Source organism: Odocoileus virginianus, chromosome 17, assembly GCF_023699985.2.
Source record: "Odocoileus virginianus isolate 20LAN1187 ecotype Illinois chromosome 17, Ovbor_1.2, whole genome shotgun sequence".
Lineage (NCBI taxonomy): Eukaryota > Metazoa > Chordata > Mammalia > Artiodactyla > Cervidae > Odocoileus > Odocoileus virginianus.
The window spans coordinates 46,552,770-46,569,705 of record NC_069690.1 but is presented as its reverse complement, the minus strand read 5'-3'; the positions used below and the strand labels follow the sequence as shown (position 1 = coordinate 46,569,705).

Sequence of the window (16,936 nt, the reverse complement as noted above, 5' to 3'; positions counted from 1 at the left end):
CGGGGTTGGGGTGGGACGGGGGAGCAGCGCGGCCCTGACCCAGGCACAGGCGCCCAGAGCGGCGGGCTCTCCCCACCTGGCTGCCGGTGCTTGCTTTCCAGGGGCACCAGGGAAAGGACCATCACCAGGTGGGAGTTAGAGGCGGCCACTGGGGCGGAAGCTGGAAAGCCTGACGTAGCCCCTCGGCCACGTTAGGGCAGAGGGGAGGTGCGCGTGGGCACGATGGACAGCAGAGCCACCACCTGCCGGGCAGAGGTGTGCGCCTGCTCCCCTGCGCGTGCCTGTGGCTCTCTCCACAGCCGTGGCACTGTCCCCAGACCCGCCCTGGTCTCCCTAGCCCCCAAGGGGCTTTAATACTCACCAGCCCAGGAGCCAGCCAGGCCAGGTTCAGATCCACGCCCGGAGACTGGTCTGAAGGGCACTCAGCCCAAGAAGCCCAAAGCCAGCCTGGCAGCTGATCACCAGGCTCCACCCCGATTGTGGCCAAAGCACCCAGCAGAGGCACAGGGAACCCAGACAGAGGGCCAGGCCAGACCCGCCAGCTTCCAGAGAGAGGAAACCCGAGAGCCCAAGGACAGGTCCAAGGGAAGCGAAGGCCGGAGCCGAGAGCGGAGGCAGGCTCAGCAGACCCCGGATCCTGCTCTGGCCTGGGTCAGAGGGTCTCCGGAGCTGCTGGGAACACAGGCTGACCAGCACAAGAAAACCAGGGCAACTTACTAACTAGTCAGGGGCCGCTCAAAATCTGGCCACTTCCACATCGGCACTGCAAGGAAACACAAGGCTTGGTTGGTGCAGGTAGAGGGGTGGGAGCGCTGAGGACCCCGAGGGGATGCAAGCTGGACGGAGGATGGGGGCTCCTGGCAGTTAGGCACGCTGTCTGGAGCCAGACCCACTGAACGCAGGGCGGAGCTGGTTGTCCAGCCCTGGGAGGGCATCCCAGGATCAAGCCCACGTGGCTCTCACCGGGGCAGGGGCCTCCCCAGCTGCGCCCAGGGAGAGCCATGTGGGCCAATGCTATCTGCACCTCATTCTGTTGGTGAGGTGGCCAGGCTTGCACACAGCCCAGAAGCATGCAGCAGGCCTGGAAGGAGGCGCCACACTCAACTGGATGCAATAAATAAAACTTTTATTCAAACAACTGCAGTACAGGGCACAATTCAGATTAAAAAAAAAAAAGGGAAAGGAAACAGGAAAAATATTTTCAGCACTTTACATCTTCATACAAGTTTTGCGGTTTTGTGTCTACATTCATCCATTGAGCATGGAATCCCCTGGATTTGAGATCTTTTAGCAAAATTAGAACACCAACATAGAAGGTTCTTTTTTTTTTTTTTTTTTAACAAAGGTCCGTGTTCTGGCTTTGTTTTCTCCTTAAATTATAAAACAGGGTCTGTCTGCGTCTTGAGCTGCTTCTCTCACACACGCTACCAGGCACGTCCTAGTCCACAGGAGGGGGCGGGAGGGTTTGGCTAAATCACATCAGAAAAAGGTCCACAGCTTCACGGGGGCTCCTGCGGTGGGAAGGGCGGAGCGGCTGTGCCCTCACTCACTTCCCAGATTCAAGGCGTGAAGGGCAACACCAGGAGCCACTGGGTCCAGCGTGTCTGCTTCTGAAGCCACCGAGACACACGAGAGCGTTTAGGGAGGACGGGGCAGGCGTGGGGGGGCAGCGGGGCGCCCGGAGCTGCCCTCACTCCGTCACGGGCTGGTCAGAGAAATGATTTCCAGAACACGTGGGGGCGGGGGTGGTCTCTGGAGGTCTTTGGAATGTCCGAGTGCGGCCGGGCCCCCTCCCCGCCAGCGCCCTGTGCAGTCACGGCCATGGTGCCTGAGGCTGGCACCGCACTCTGGTCTGCACATTGTTCAGCAGCGTCCGGGACCAGGGAGCCGTCAGGGGCCCAGCAGGTGGGCGGACAGGGCCGGGGCCTCCCTCACAGGAGCGGCCAGCTTCCTCAGGAGGCCCCCCCCAGCTTGGCCCCAGCCCCTCTCTGGGTGCGGCCTGGAGGGGCGCCCCCGGGGTCCAGAGCCTCTCGGAGCCCCCAGCACCCCCCTCTCCCGACACAGGTGCCAGTGTGCGCTGGGGGGTCGGATGCGAGATAACAGTACGTACACCGGAGTCCATGCATATCTGTTTTTGTTGTTCAGGAAAAAAAAAAGTCCTTTTCCTGTTTTTCATCTTTTTGTTGTTTTTTTTTTGAATTTTTCTTTTTCTTCAAACTTTAGACCTGGCTCACGGTGAGCCTTCAAATAGGGACAGCGTGTCGTGAGTACGGCGGTGGAAGGGGGGCTGCGGCGAGGATGCCCTGCCCGCGCCGCCTGGCAGCAGGCCCTGCCTGGCGGGACACACGGGGGGGCGGGTGTGTAAACACGGGGAGCGGGTATGGGGCAGCACCATGGACCCTGGGGGATCACAGAGTCTGGGGTCACCAACCGAAAGGCGGGGAGGGGGCAAGTGGGAAAGAAAAACGACCGAGGAAGAAACCAACGAGAGCGGAGGAAGAAACCGATGGAGACAGACAGACGGGGGTGGGGGCGGCGGGGCTCTTCGAGCGGCTGCCCGGTCAGCGTCCTCACACTGTGGACACCAGCGTGCCGCTGCCGCTGCGAACAAAGCAGAGGACAGCTGCCGGGCCACACACGTCCCCGCGGCCGGCCAGCTGGCCCTCAGGGAGCAGGGGCGGGAACCCCCAGAGCCCGGGCCAGGGTGAAGCCCCGGTCAGAGGCACAGGGGGCAGCCGAGCCCCCTGCCTGGCCGCCAGGAAAGAGCTGGGCCACAGAGCAACCAGGCCAAGGGGTCGCGCGGTGGCGGTGGGCAGCCCGGAGGCCTCCCCAGGAGAGATGAGAGGCCCGAGAGCGGCTGCAGTGGGTCCTTGGCTCCAGCCTGGGCACAGGGCCAGGCCTGGCTCCCACCCACCCACAAGGGAAGCATGAAGACAGCTCCGGGAGGGGCTGCTTCCCACAACGGGCGATACCCAGGGACCCCCAGCTGCTGCCAGGGGTCAGGGCATCCTGCACTGAGGGCCATGCCCTACAGAGCGGACTGGGGAGGGCGCAGCGGGGTGAGGGTCAGAGACCAGGCGCCCCAGGCCCCGCTCACTGTCTCAGAGTGGAGACACTGTGGTCTCCAGCCCGGCCCCAACCAAGCAGGCCTGGGAGAGGGACCACCCGACTCCAGCTTCCGGTGGGACGGCTCCCCACCGCCCACAGCTCCCGAAGATGAGTCTGAAAATCTCTTACCTGCTCACGGCCCGCGCCCCATAATCATCCAGACCCTGGTGAGGAAGACAGAAGCAGGTCAGGCTGGGGAGCCAGGGGCTGAGGCAGGGTCTGCAGGACGGGGGCCCCTCCTGATCCCAGGGTGTGTGATGCTGCCTGCGGCTGAGAACATGAAGGGCCCCTCCCACCCCCAGCAGGGCCCACCCTGATTCACAGGGATGCCTCCTCATCTGGCCAGTGGCCGACAGAGAGCTCACACAAGACAGGTCACCCTATGACCCCCTTCCGCACATGTTCCCTGTGGCCCTTCAGCCGTGCAGGTCATGTGATTAAAAACCCGGCATGTAAGGGCTTCCTGGGGAACCCAGAGCCTGAAACCGTGGAGGGTGGGGTCTGGATGGGGAAGCTGGGCTGGCAGAGGCTGATGCAGGGAAGGCAGCCTGCCTCATGCAAGCCTGTGCTGGACCCTGGGCCAAGCATCCCCCTGAGCCCCAACATGCCCACTGTATAGCTGCCTGGCCCCAAAGAAGCTGCTGCCCCAAAGCCACTGAGGGGTACTGGGAACACCCTCCTCAGCTCTCTCAGCCTCAAAACCAAGTCCAAAGACTGGGCTGCAAGAGCAGCGAGCAGTGGTCAGACCCCTCCAGGCCTGGCCAGCTGTGCCACGGGGCCTGGGTAGGGCTGGAGAGGGACTGGGGGGTCTTGCAGGCCGGCCCCATGACCCCTGAGGTGCCATACCTACCCAGGGCTGGGTCGGCCTTGCCCTCCCTGCCGTTTGCCCTGACCCAGCCTCACCATCTCCAAAATGTTCCATCCAAAGGCCCAGCCACACCCCCCGGCCTTGCCCCACCCACACCTAAGTCATCTTAAATCACGTATTCCCTGTGCCTAATCATCAATTCTCTGAAGACACCCCGGACACCTCATACAGCACGCACCAGCTAAGCCCTCCTGATGGCAGGGAGGGGTGGGTGAGGCCACTCAGGACACAGACACAGACATCTGGACAGGGCGAGTCGGCCACCATGCACCCGGAGCCCTTCCCTGCCCTGCCCGCTTCTGATGTCACACTGTCAACACGGGAGCCCCCCGGGAGCGCCCCCACCCCCCGCTGTTGGGTCAACTCTCTGGCTGCCCAAATTCTAGAGAAACAGGAGTGCTCTTTGATTCCTTTCCCCTCATCTGGGTCCCCTGGCCCCGAGATGGAGTGAGGCCCTCACCTGGAGGCCAGCATGGAACAAAGTTGCTGGCCCCTGCCCATCATGCCACCACAGCAAACGTCCTGGAAGTCTGGGCCCTCTCCCACCCACAAGCTTCCCAGGCAGAGCTGTGGGCACCGTCTACACTCATATCCCAGTCCCACCTTGACCTGAAGACAACCCTGCACGGGAAGACCCGCCGGGTACCCAAGCCTTGATCTTCTCCCTCTGGCTCCCTGGCTCCAGGTAGGCTGACCACACATGCCTGGCCCTGCCTCCTAAGAGCCCAAACACATGCTAACTAGAAGGTTCTGGTCACGTCTCAGGCAGAGACAAGGCAGCCACCCATCTGCACTCAGACCCACGACTGCAGGAGCCTCCTGGGTCTCAGGGAAGGGGCTCCTCCTCCCAAGAGGTGGCGTCCAGAGTGATCCCCAGGCTGAGGGGAGGGTGGGCAGAGGGGCCTCTGTGCTTCTCTGGAGCCCTGAGACTAGAGAGGATGCTGGGCTGTGACCCCTGAGCAGGCCACCGCAGCAGTGTGACGGCCAAGTCCAAACCCCCCAGAGCACCAGGCCTTCTGGTGGAGGCACTCTGAACCCACCCACCTTCAGCCCCCGCTGTGGCCCTGCACTCACCTGGGAGAAGGCGGGCACGGCCACGCTGTAGGGCCTCTGCTTGAAGGTGCCGGCCGTCTGGGTGGGGAAGGCCCGGGAGGACGTCCCGTAGTCGGGGGGCGGGAGGGCCAGGTCCTCCTTGTCCAGGAGGTTACCCGTGCTGCTGCTCTTGCCCTGCTGCAGGCTGCGGGGGTGGGCAGGGCGGTCAGCCAGGCCCACCTGGGCCCCCTGTGTCCCTTGGCCCCACAAGGAGGGTGGAACGGAAGACGGCAGTGATGCTGCCTGGGTGGGCCTGGGCCTCCCCTGGCCCCCACCCCACCCCCTCTTAAGAGCAGAGTGTGAGGCCTGCCGGGGGGGTGGTAGGGGAGCCAAGTTCACACTTGCTGACATCTCAGGTGAGCACCCCCCACCCCACACAGCTCAGACACCTCCACCCCTCACAGCACCTCCACACCCCTGGACCCAAGGGTCTTAAACATGCAGCCCCTGCCCCGAGCTACAAGCCACCTGCCCCGTCAGCATGCTCACCTCATGTGCAACCTGTCCCCTCCATCGCTGTCCAGGACTCGGGTGTAGGAGAAGGGAAACCAGCCCCGCCTGGAAGAGGAGGCCCCGTCAGAGCACGTCCTCTGGCCCCAGGTCCCACCCGCTCCCCAGCCCAGCTGCATGCATCTGAGGAGGGGGCGTGTGCACACACTCCAGGAAGACCAGGAGACCCACTTGGGCATCCATCCAGCTCTGAGCCACCCTGCCCTGGAGGGGAGTGAGGCTGTGAGTGAGCAAAGGTGCCAGGACTGAGCAGGGCTCTAACTTCTTCAACAAGCATGATGGGATTCCTGGCTCAGTTCCACAAGGCTGCAAAGCCATGGCACCAACAGGAGACGCTGCCTGGAGCCACCACGGGGCCACGGGGAGGGTGCCACGCGCACACGTGGGGTGCCAGGCTGAGTCAAAGGACGTGGAAGCAAGGGCTGGTGGGGGCCTGCGGCCACATCTGTCCCTCCTAACGGACCTGTGGGGCCTGGATAATCGGTCTGAAGGAGGACCCAGAGCCAGGACACAGAGACCCGGGTCAGGAGGCTGATGCCCCCGCCAGACTCACATCTTGGTCTTCTCGCTCTCTCCATAGTGCCAGCCATCTCGGGCCTCGGGCACCAGCAGGGTGATGAGGTCGCCCTCCTTGAAGCTTAGCAGGGTGCTGTTGTCCCCGGCCGCGTGGGAGAAAATGGCCTTCACCCGCATGCGGCCGTTGCGCTCCAGGCCAGCGGCCATGGAACTCGAGCGCGGCAGGGTCTTGTTCTCGGCTGCCGGGAGCAACAGGGCAGGTGTGAGGGGGATCTCCGTCCTGAGCAGGGAAGGGCGCGGTCATCCTCCCATCAGCTCGGCTGTCTGACTGTGAGATACTTGGAGCCCCCAGGTGGGCCTGGAGGTAGACGGTCCACCCTGATGGATGACTGCCAGGCCTCCAGGGCTGTCTGGCTCAGACTCCGGAAGGAGCTGGGAGCTGGGGTGCGTGTGGATGCGGCCTCTGACCTGTCGCTCCTTAGCTGGGGCAGTTCTCTGGGCCTGAGGCCTCAGCTTTCCCATCTGCTAATGGGGAGACCTCACAGGCCAAGGCCCACTGGTGGGGCTGCAGGACGGGGAGTGCCGGCCATGGCAGACGGGCTGGAGGTGGGGCCAGGAATGGTCCCACGGTCAGCAAGGTGCTCTCAGTGTCCCTCACGGGCTCTTGTCACCGGCTGAGCTGCTGGCGTCCCTGCACCGCCCTGCCCTGCCACACTCACTGTGCAGAGAAGCCCAGTCAAGCTCAAGGATCCAGGACGGAAATCTCAAAGCGGTCCCCAGGGTGCTGCACACACGTGTGCCCGTGAGCCTCCGGGCTCCCCCCAGCCTCCCCTCAGGGATGTCGTGACTGCTACGGGTTGGGTGGACCCAGGGCCCCAGTGGAGCGCTTACTGGTGGCGTAGCTGTTCTTGGGCGCCACGCTCTTGCGCACAGGAAGCGTGTTGGAGTAGGAGTCGCTCAACTTGCTCTGAGACTGTGGGGGAGACGTGGACTTGGGCTGGGCGGCCTTGCGGTCAGCCCACGGGTTGTAGTCCTCGCTGTCTGGGCCCGAGACGCCGTTCATGACGGGTGCGTTCTCCTGGGCAGACAGCCGCTGTCGAGAAGGGGTGGCGTGGGTGTGGTGTGGCAGGAGGGCCCGGGCCCGGCAAGGCCCCCTGTTAGGGAGCCCCAGGGCGCCAACCACCGGCAGCAAGGGGAACCACCCTCCCCACACCCACAGAACTTTCCGAAGCAAGGACTTACCCCCACAAATGGGGCCAGCTCGGGGGGCACCGGCAGGGGCTTGGCCCCCGGAATGGGGTCTGAGATGACCAGGTTGGACTTGGAGGCGGACAGGCCGCTGGGTAGGATGGAGCCGTTACTGCTGCCCATCTGCTGCATCAGCTGCACAGCGCGGTCAGGGATCTTGTTGGGGTCGGCGCAGGCCTGCTGCCATAGCGGCAGCTTCTGTGCCAGCAGCTCCTTGCCCTGGAGCGGAAGCAGCCGAACAGGGCGGGCGTGAGGGCCAGCCTCAGGCTCCCGCAGCCAGGGGGCCTCCCCGCAGGGCCGGGAGAGGCCAGGGCCTCTGGCCCACCTCACAGACACCGCCCCTCGGCTCCCAGCTGGCACCAGGTGGCTCCTGAAGAGACACACCCGACCCCAGGTGGGCACACTTGGCTGGGGCTGCGCTTTGCCAGGTGGGGTGCCTCCACCAGGTGAGACACCTCTAAGACCTGGGAAAGGGGCCGGATATGGTACAGCGAGCCCCCCAGCTGAGAGACCCCTCAGAATGAGGTCAAACCAAGGCCTGACCCGAGAGGGACCTCCCCAGGGGCCTGAGGGAATTGAAAGAACAGGGGCTCACGTGTTCAGCCACAGAACAGGAATAGGCTCTTTGTGGGCCAACCATGAGGTACTAGGAAGAGTGCTGTTCAGGCAGACTTGAGGGCCAGGAAACCTCACAGGGACCGAGAGGGGGCTGTGGGGAAGGAACAGAGCTGCCCAGGGCCCAACTGCGGTCCGGCCCCCAACCCAGGGCCCTCGAGCCCAGCTGTCCCTCCAGTGTTCCAGGGTCTGCCCAGGACACAGGGGACCAGAGGGCCAAGGGCCTGACAGAGCACGAGGAAGCCACAGGCCTGAGCAGGGTCCCAGGATGCGGGTGTGGCCAAAAGCAAGACACTAGCCTGAGATCCCCTGCAGCCCATTCAGGGGTCCCGAATCCATGGCACGGACACACGTAGGGCCCTGGAAACGGCTGTGCCTCCCCCATCCTGGCCCTCAGCCAAAGTGGGCTACCCTACCTGCAACACGTGAAACAACTGTTTCCATGCAGATCCCAGACCCACCCTGGGTGGAGCTTAGGGCAGTCAAGGTCTCCAGGACCTCGGACGGGTCTGTCCAGCCCTCACTATCTCTCCTCACTTATCTTCCCACTTCTTTTGGCCTCTGTCTAGGGCAGGGAGGTGGTGCCCACATAAGAAAACTGGAGGATGCTGGACAAACAGCCCTTTGGCAGGCCAGGGTCTCCCCACCACCTTCTGGTTTAGACCAGGGGCCAGCAGACACTGCATGAGGGCTGGCTGCTCATCTGCATGGAATGTTTAACTGGAAAACAGCCAGGTCAGTTGGTTTACATGTCAGCGGCCACGTTCCCAGTGCAATGGCCAAAACTGAAGACAGTTACAATCCAGCCCATGACTGAAAGGAATAGTTGATGGGTCTGGGCTGGTGCTGAGAAACTGGGTCAGCAGGGACCCGCACCAACAGGGACAACTCAGGGCTCCCACTCAGATGATGGCCCTGTCATTGTCAGGCCTGAACCCAGGCACCAGGGAGATGCTGGCCGCCTGCTGGTAGGAATAGCAGGTGGGGTCCTGCCTTCACGCCCTGGTGCCCCAGACCCAGGGCCTGTGCCTTTCTCAAACCTCCTGGGGGGCTGGGGTCCAGTTTCTTGGGAAGTCATCTCGCATACACACGATCTGCAACCCCGCAGGAGACAGAAATGGTGGCATCCTGGAAAAGGATGGCTTTCCTGCCTGCCTTCCAGCACAGATGGGTCCGCGCTCTCCCTGAGCAGCCACAGGGCCCAACGGCCGCCAGAGGGCGCACACGCCTGCCACATGGCTGCTGGAGCCGCGTGGGCGCTGCAGCGGCCCTGCCGGAGCACTGCGGCTCTAGCAAGCGCCTCCCCGCCAGACAGCCCTCCAGGCACAGGACCTGAACACAAAGTCTCATGCGGCAGGGTGGCCCCACCCTGACCCTGCAGAGGATACAAGGCCCGTCACTGTCCTTGCGCTGCACCTGTGGCAACAGCAGGCCCAGGCAGGCAGAAGCCTCTCCGTGGAGGCTGAGGGCATCTGTCCCCTGGGCAGCCCCAGCCTGGGGACCAGAAGCTGAGTCAGATCAAACACATGTGAAGTGCTGCCCCCAGAACCCCTTTATGGAAAAAGGACACAAATGAGGGCCTCCCTGGTTGACTTGGGTTGCCATACCACACCCAAACTCTCAGAACATTCTGGAATGTTCTAGCTGACAGCTCTGACACCACTCCAGTTCCTACCTGTGGACTACAGGGAACACAAACCCCACTGAAACTCTGTTTCTGCAGGGGAGATGTGTCCTCTGGGTCTCGCTGGCCTCAGGGGGCTACGCCAGCCTCTAGAGGGGTTGGCACTGCAGTGCCTCCCAAAAGAGCTCGCTCCCTGGAGGAGCGATATGAACAGTGAAAGTTGAAGTGTTAGTTGTTCAGTCATGTCTCACTCTTTGCGACCCCGTGGACTGTAACTCGCCAGGCTCCTCTGTCCATGAAATTCTCTAGGCAAGAACACTGGAGTGGGTTGTCATTCCCTTCTCCAAGGGATTATCCTGACCCAGGGGTTGAACCCTGGTCTCCTGCATTGCAGGCAGATTCTTAACTGTCAGAGTCACCAAGAAAGCTTGAGTTACTGGTGTAATTGCTCTCAAAAAAAGCACCTGGCAATTTCTACTGGGAGTTGTGAAACATCTGCAACCTTGACCTGGTAACTGTCCTTCCAGAACTCTCCCCCGAGAAGATCGAAAATGCACAGGACGCTCAGCACAGTGTTCCCTCATCACAGCTCAAGGTGGGGCAAGCCCCCGTGTTCCTCAGGGAGGCAAGTGTGTGCCAATGAGGGCCCAGCCCCGCGCAGAGCAGGCACCCACCTTGGAGTGGTAGGCGGCAGAGTTCTTGGCCACGGCGCACTGCTTCTCCACCAGGAAGCAGAACCTCCTCCTCTCCTCGGTGAGGGCGGTCTTGTAACCGTCGGACACGTAGCTCTCCAGCTCACCCTGCTTGTTGCCGATGGCGTCGATGTACTGGGGGTGGGTGGGAGAGGCACATGAGCCCGAAACGGGACAACACCCCATCACTTCCCATTCTGAGCAGCCCCGCAGGCTGTGGAGGGGGAGCACACCTCCCCACCAGCCCACTGGGGTGGGCGCTTGGCTGTGTGACTCACTTTGGCCATGAGGCTACCCTGCTGAGCCACTGCCCCATGGTGCAGTGGCAGCTGCACGTGTGGGGACCACGTGGCAGACTGCCTGGTGAGGCTGGAGTGGCACCTCCCTCAGACCCCGACACCAACCATAAAAGCCATGCTGACAGTCGGAAGACCAGGACAGCTCAGCTGGCACCGTGTGCTCGAGAATGACTAGTTCACGCGCGGATCCCTCGGGGGTGGGCAGAGCACACAGTTTGATGCTAGGGCACGCCAGAATACGCTCTGGTTCTGCAGGATGGAAAGTTCCAGTAACAGTCCCAGCAAGACTGGGGGCAGCTGTCCCAGGGAGGCCTGCGGGCCCTCCGCCTCTGTGTGCGGCCCCGCCTCTGGGACGCAGGAGCCCCTTCCAGTCCCCTCCCTGTCTCCCCTCTCTCCTCCACGCCCACCCCGTGCTCCACAAGGGGCACAGACTCCTCTGTCCTGAACTGGGATCCCTTTCCATGGCCCCGGCTGGCCAGGGGACCAGCCTTCACAGAATCAAGCCCCATCCTCCGGCAGGGGCAGACCCGGGCCACGAGGGGGCGGCCTCCCCCGCCTGACTCACCACCTCCCCCCACAGCTCTGACTCAGCGTGGGTGGGCGGTGCAGAGCTGGGTGGGCGCAATGCAGGCTGTTCCTGGCCCTTCCCTGCCCCCCACCTCGTAGCGACGCTCAGCTGGAGGGCAAACGCCTGCTGGGCGTGGGTCGTCCCCAGCGCTGTCCCCAGCGCAAGGCTCTGCCAGCGTGAGCCTGCCTGCCCAGCACTCTCACCATACAGGGACTCTGCTCCCCTGTGCCTGTAGACCACCCTGCCTTCAACACTGAACCCCACTCTCCTCGCCCTGAGAGAGCAGCTTAAATGGGCCTCCATGTGGCCAGCCCACTCCCCCACCCTGGAGGAGTCCGCCTGGTCATCCAGAGCAGCCGCAGGGCCGGCCGGGCCTCGAGGTGTGCCTGGGGACAAAGTCCGAGCAGGAGCGGACAGGCCCTCAGGGCAGCCCTGCTGGCTGCTTCCACCCCCCGGCCCTGAGCCCCACATTATGAAACACGTGCGTACCCAGACCTCCAGCCTCTGCTCCTCCAGCCTGCAGAGTGGCTCCTCCAGGAAGCAGGGGAGTCTGCAGATGTGGGGTGCCACTGTGGGCAAGGCCGTGCTGTGTGGAAGGACCCCTCAGGTGCCGCCCACCAAGGGGCTGGCTCACACCCCAAAGCCCCCATGTGGACAAGAGGCCTGAGGGTGGGAACACCCGCTGGACACAAGGGCCTGGAAGGGGCAGGGCTCGCTCAGAGATGGGGACGCTGATGCAGGCCCCTGCTGCCCGCGCCCCATCACCTAAGCAGCACCCGGCACTAGACTGAAACCCCCAGAGGGCCCCTGCCCACTCTGCTCCGTGGCTGTCCTACCCGCTCCGGGGGACAGGGGAACATCGGTGTGGCCTTGCAGGCTTCAACCAGCCCTGAACAAAGATGCCTCCCTCAGCCTGTTCTCGAGGACACGGGCGCACCTGGGCTTGGCTGTGATCCCGAGAGCCCCCTAAGGGGCTTCTAGAGTCTCTGCAAAGCTCTAGAAGGAGAAGTTTGGGGTTTAACCCCAGTAAAAGCCCCAGCCAGCTGGTCCCTGGAGTCACCACCTCCCGCCCTCCTGGGGGGCCGCTCCAGTGCCAGGCAGGCCTGGGAGGCAGGGTGGGTGTGTAAGAGAGGCTGAGACCCTAAGAAGTCAGCACAGAGCCTCGAGAAGGAAGGCCCAAAGGAGGTACCCACGGTCACCTAAAGAGAGGCCCTGGGGGCAGGGGAAGGCACCTCCGTGAGCGGTTACCCCAGGACAGCGGTGTAAACCAGGACGCGGGCCCCCCGGGTCCACCCGCCCCGAGCCCGCTGCCGAGGACGGCTCCTCCTAGCGCCGCCCGGTGGCCCCGTCTGTCCTGCAGCCGGTTTCTGGGTTTTCAGGCTGCGGTAACGTCTTTCACCTCAATGTTCCCACTCCCTGGAGGGGAGAGAAACCGGCTCTGGGCGAGCTGGCGCGGGGCGCTGGCCTCATTAGCTGCCTGGCAGCCTCCCGTGCCGGGGGAGGAAGCGGCGGTTTATTTTTAAGATTTCCATTTACTCAACTGAGCCCCCAGAACAGCCAGAAGCAGCTCAGGTCTCAGGCAGGGACCCGGGGGCTCCTGGAGTCATGCAGTGTCTTTCCAGGACCACACCTGCCCAGGACGGGGCAGGAGAGACGTCGCCTTGGCTGGGGTGCCTGGCCCAGGAGAACTGCCCTTTCCTCCTTACCCCGCATCCGGCCAGGACCCAGGCTGCCACTTCTGTCGAGGAATAACTGCTGGCCCTCCTGACCTCCTTCCCCAGCGCTGCCTCCTTGCAGAGAGGCCACCACTTTGAAGGGCAGACCCTAGAAATCCAGGCCAAGTGAGGAGCTTTGCTTCTGAAGGGGTGGGAGAGGAGGACGCCCCAGGCCACACTGGCCGCTGTGGGCAGGGGACATTCCCAAATATGCAGGAGTGCCTGCATTCTCTGGGACCGAACGAGCCTCACCCGACAGCCCTGAGGAGTTCCAAACAGGCCAAAGAAAATGGTCTGAGCCTGTCCCCACCGCAGGCGGGCACCGTGGCCAGGCTCCCAGCGTCCTGCCTCCCCACCCCCTACCCCTGCTCCTGGCTTAGCGGGTGCTATGGTGACGGCACTATAGAAACACCCAGCTGAAAGCATTTAAGACCCACGGAACGCTCCCACTTAGTCACCCTGGGCTGAACAGCCCTGTAATCCGAGAAGACAAAAGTGATCAGGACATACGTCTCCTCTGCGGAGCAGGCCGGTGACTCAGAGCGGGGGAGGGGCGCTCTAGAAAACACCCGGGGCTCTGGTCTCCCTCACCCGATAGGCCACCCAGCTTTCCCACGTTTCTCCAAATTTCTCAGAACCGGCACGCGATGCCTAACCGCTGCAGCTGGGGAGTGACAGTGGGATCCGTGGCCCTCAGCTGTCACTGTCCGTAACCATCACTCCAAGGAGACAAGGCGGGACCCCAGGCAGCTGTGATGGACAGGAAGGAACAGCCAGAATGGGATGCCTCCAGCTGCATCCAGTCACTGGGTACGTTCTGGGGGCAGCCAGTGGCTTCCCTGGAGCCCGCTGACCAGGCCTGTGTCCCTCTCTGGTCTGATGCACCCTGCACCCAGGCCAAGAACAGGACAGCCAGCCTTGGGTTCAGCGGATTAAGAATCTCTAAGCACAAAAACTCCGAGCAGGGCTGGGGACCAAGGCTGAGCCGAGGGCAAGTGCGCCCTCCTTCCTGTAGGCCAGCAGGCGGAAAAGCCAGCAGTCAGCAGTACAGGGAATATGCTGTGGGCACATTCTCAGGCAGAGAGCACAGTGCCCCTCGCAGGAGACACGGATCTGGGGGCCCGGGCTGCCCATTTTCCCGAGAAAGGGCCCACAACCATCACTAGATTGGCAAAGGGTTCCGTGACCAAACAGATCCCACTGCCCATGCCCTGTCCGGTGCACTTACCCACTGGAGTCCAGCAAGAATATGCTGGGAGGGGCGTGTCCACAGCATCCCCGTGCCCAGACCCCAGGAGAGAATGTGGGGCCACTTCTGTCCACACCAGTGGGCTGGACACGCTGACAAAGGCCTTGGGGCCCAAGGGGACGGGTCTTAGTAATTTGCAAGCACCCTGAGCCAAGGCCTTCGGTGGCTGCTGGGGAGCCTGGGGGCTTCAGGGATCCACGCCACCTGGGTCTGGGGTCTGCTGGGCTGCCCTGGGACCTGGAGGAGAGCGGAGCCTGGCTCCTGTGCCCACCTGCTGGGTGGCCAAGTCTCTGGTGCCTTCGGGTCTCAGGTTCCTCAGGGGCTGAGCCAGAACGTCACCACCCGAAACGGCAGCCCCTCCTCACGTGACCCCAGAGGTTTTGCAGGTACGGAATTCACACCCAATTTCAAAGACTCAGCAGGAAAGAGACAAACACAACACGCCTAGTATCTGCTGTAATGATTACGTGTCTAAATAACACTCTAGACGTGTTCTGCCCAGTAAAACGCTTTTCCCGTACCACATTTATTAAGTGTCCGCCTCTCAGTGCAAAAAGACAGGTGCCATGTGCCTGGCACTGCCGCCAAAGTCCTCCCAGCTCTGAAAGCAGAAGACGCTCCAGATTTCTCATGGTGTTATCCAGCTAGGCAGCCCACTGGGGGGCTTGATCTGGGGGATTGGGAGTAGGTACGGGGCGGCGGGGGGTGGGGGGGCAAAGTCCCCCAGAGGACTGAGCAGCTGATGCCATCTCTGGACACAGAAGCCCTAAGAGGATACTTGGCTTTTCAGTTGCTTTTACCCAGAGGACCTCTGCTTATACTCCAAGGAAAGAAGATGTCCCACTGCTGGGATGTCTTGTCCATAGATGCCTTTTGCACTGAAGAGCTCTTTAAAATGAGAACAGCAGACACTTAAACCACTGCCATCAAACCTCACGTGTTATCGGGACCAGCCTCTGCCATTATCTTTTTTGAAGATCTAAATTATGGTTATTTTGTTTTTGCTTTGTTAATTACACATCCCTTTAAATAGAATGAATCTCTCCCCTTTCTCAGACCGCAATCTGGATGTGCCTCCTGGAACAAGGGAGCCCGGGGAGGGGGAGCCGACTGCCAGAACCGCCTGCTTCAGTCAACACAGGCCCCGGCGACAACCCACACCCCGCAGCCAGAACACCCGGGGCCCCACTCTCAGCATCTCAGAGAGGGAGGGCAGAGGACAGCTCAGGACGCAAGTGGGGCTCCCAGCACCTCTGGGTCCCCCGGCAACCCCAACCTCAGGTGGGTGGGTGGGCTGGGGTGGCTGGGCCATCTGCCCTCCTGACAGCAGGAGCCTGCCAGGGTCAGCAGCTCCAAGGACCAGGCTGCCAAGGACCTGGTGCTCGGCTGGCAGGAATGGTCAAAGGCCCTGGCCCGCTGCACTCAGGAAGCCGGTCTGGCCCATACTGGGGGTGACCCTGCCCCACATCTATGCCCACCCATCTGCCTCCAGCCTTCTCTTCCTGGGCTCCACCGCTTCTTGTGGTCTTAGCGGCCCTTCCCTCAGAGCCTGCACATGGGCAGGAAGGACATGCTGTGTCCCCATGATCCCTGCAGGTCACACGCCACACACCAATGTGAATCCCAAAGGCAGGCTGACTGCTGGGTTTTCTAACAGTCGTGATGCCCCTCGGAGGACCAGGACTCCTACCTAATCGGAGCTGGGCTGGGGGTGGGCCGAGGGAAACAGAAATGGAAGAAATCCTTGGCCAGTCCTGCAGGATCTGTAAGGGGGACGTGCACCCAGAGCCTGGCCAGCTCACCTTCCCAAAGTGCTCCACCTGGGATGGCTCATGGCACAGCCACACCCCAGCCCAGACCCTTCTGTCAGAAGCCCCAGAGACCGCCGACCAGCCGGGGGGTCAGCTGCCCATCAGAATCACCTTGAAGCTTGGAGAACCTGACGGTCAGGCTACAACACAGCTATGCACCCATGCCTGGGGAGAAGAACCCCGGGCCAGAGACAGGATGCCAGACGAGACCTGTGACCACACTGTCAGACACACGGTGTGTCCTCCACTGACCACCCCCTGTGGTGCTCCGTCAGTGCCTGTGAGCACCACGGTGACCAGAGGTGTGGAGCGTGACCGTGCCACATGGTCAGCACGTGGTGTGCTCACTACTTCTAGAAAGAAGCCTGCGTCCTAGTTTGCGCCCCAAATGCCTCTAAGTGCCTATTTCCTGACCTAAAATCAGTTCTCTTCATGGAAATCCCAAAACACAGTCTCAATTACCAGCAGTTTCTGAAGCTGGCCGGCTCTGACCCAGCCCCCCTCATGGGGAACCCGTCACAGACTGACTGGCGGTCAGTCTCCCCCTGCACCACCCTGGAGCGTGACCCGCGGGCACAGCCCCACCTCAGCGCCCAGTGCAGACGGGCCACGTGGCAGTAGAGGTGCCGTGGGGAGGCGTGTGGCTGCTCTGTGGGTCGACCTGTGCCTGGCAGGTGCCGAAAGCCTCTCTACCCTCCCTGCTGAGTGTCCTGTCCACACTGAGCCCTAGTCAGAAGCGGAACACGTGAGCCAGGGGCTCCAGAAGGCTCACAGGTGACCCCGGGGATTGACACAGGCAAGTCCACCGGTCTTGGGAGCATGAGCCACCCGCCTGTGGGAGCCCTGGGCCGCACCAGAGCCACAGGGGCTCCATCAGCCTGGGGGTCCCATCTCCTCTGCCAAGGGCTGTCACAGCTCAGGTCAGCCCAGGCTGTGGCTCGGGGATGCCCAGGTGGGGCCCCTGTGCCAGCATGGGGCCTGGGACCACCCCCATCTGCACACACTGCTCACAGGGCCATAC

At 62.5% G+C, this 16,936-nt stretch overlaps 1 protein-coding gene across 3 annotated transcripts in view; it reads right to left on the bottom strand.

Annotated features, from left to right (window-relative positions):
- BAIAP2 (BAR/IMD domain containing adaptor protein 2) overlaps positions 1–16,936 on the bottom strand; it is a 63,607-nt gene that overhangs the window by 5,577 nt on the left and 41,094 nt on the right. Inside the window, exons 7-14 of one of the 3 annotated variants that reach the window (XM_020875723.2) lie at positions 10,256–10,408; positions 7,337–7,561; positions 6,986–7,187; positions 6,132–6,333; positions 5,558–5,626; positions 5,051–5,213; positions 3,238–3,272; positions 718–763 (exon numbers count right to left, since the gene is read on the bottom strand). In XM_020875723.2, coding sequence (XP_020731382.1) covers positions 736–763; positions 3,238–3,272; positions 5,051–5,213; positions 5,558–5,626; positions 6,132–6,333; positions 6,986–7,187; positions 7,337–7,561; positions 10,256–10,408 — 1,077 coding nt within the window. In that variant the 3' untranslated portion in view covers positions 718–735. Of the gene's footprint in view, positions 1–717; positions 764–1,317; positions 2,602–3,237; positions 3,273–5,050; positions 5,214–5,557; positions 5,627–6,131; positions 6,334–6,985; positions 7,188–7,336; positions 7,562–10,255; positions 10,409–16,936 lie in introns of those variants that run through there. The other 2 variants (XM_020875721.2, XM_020875720.2) reach the window with 2 other exon arrangements.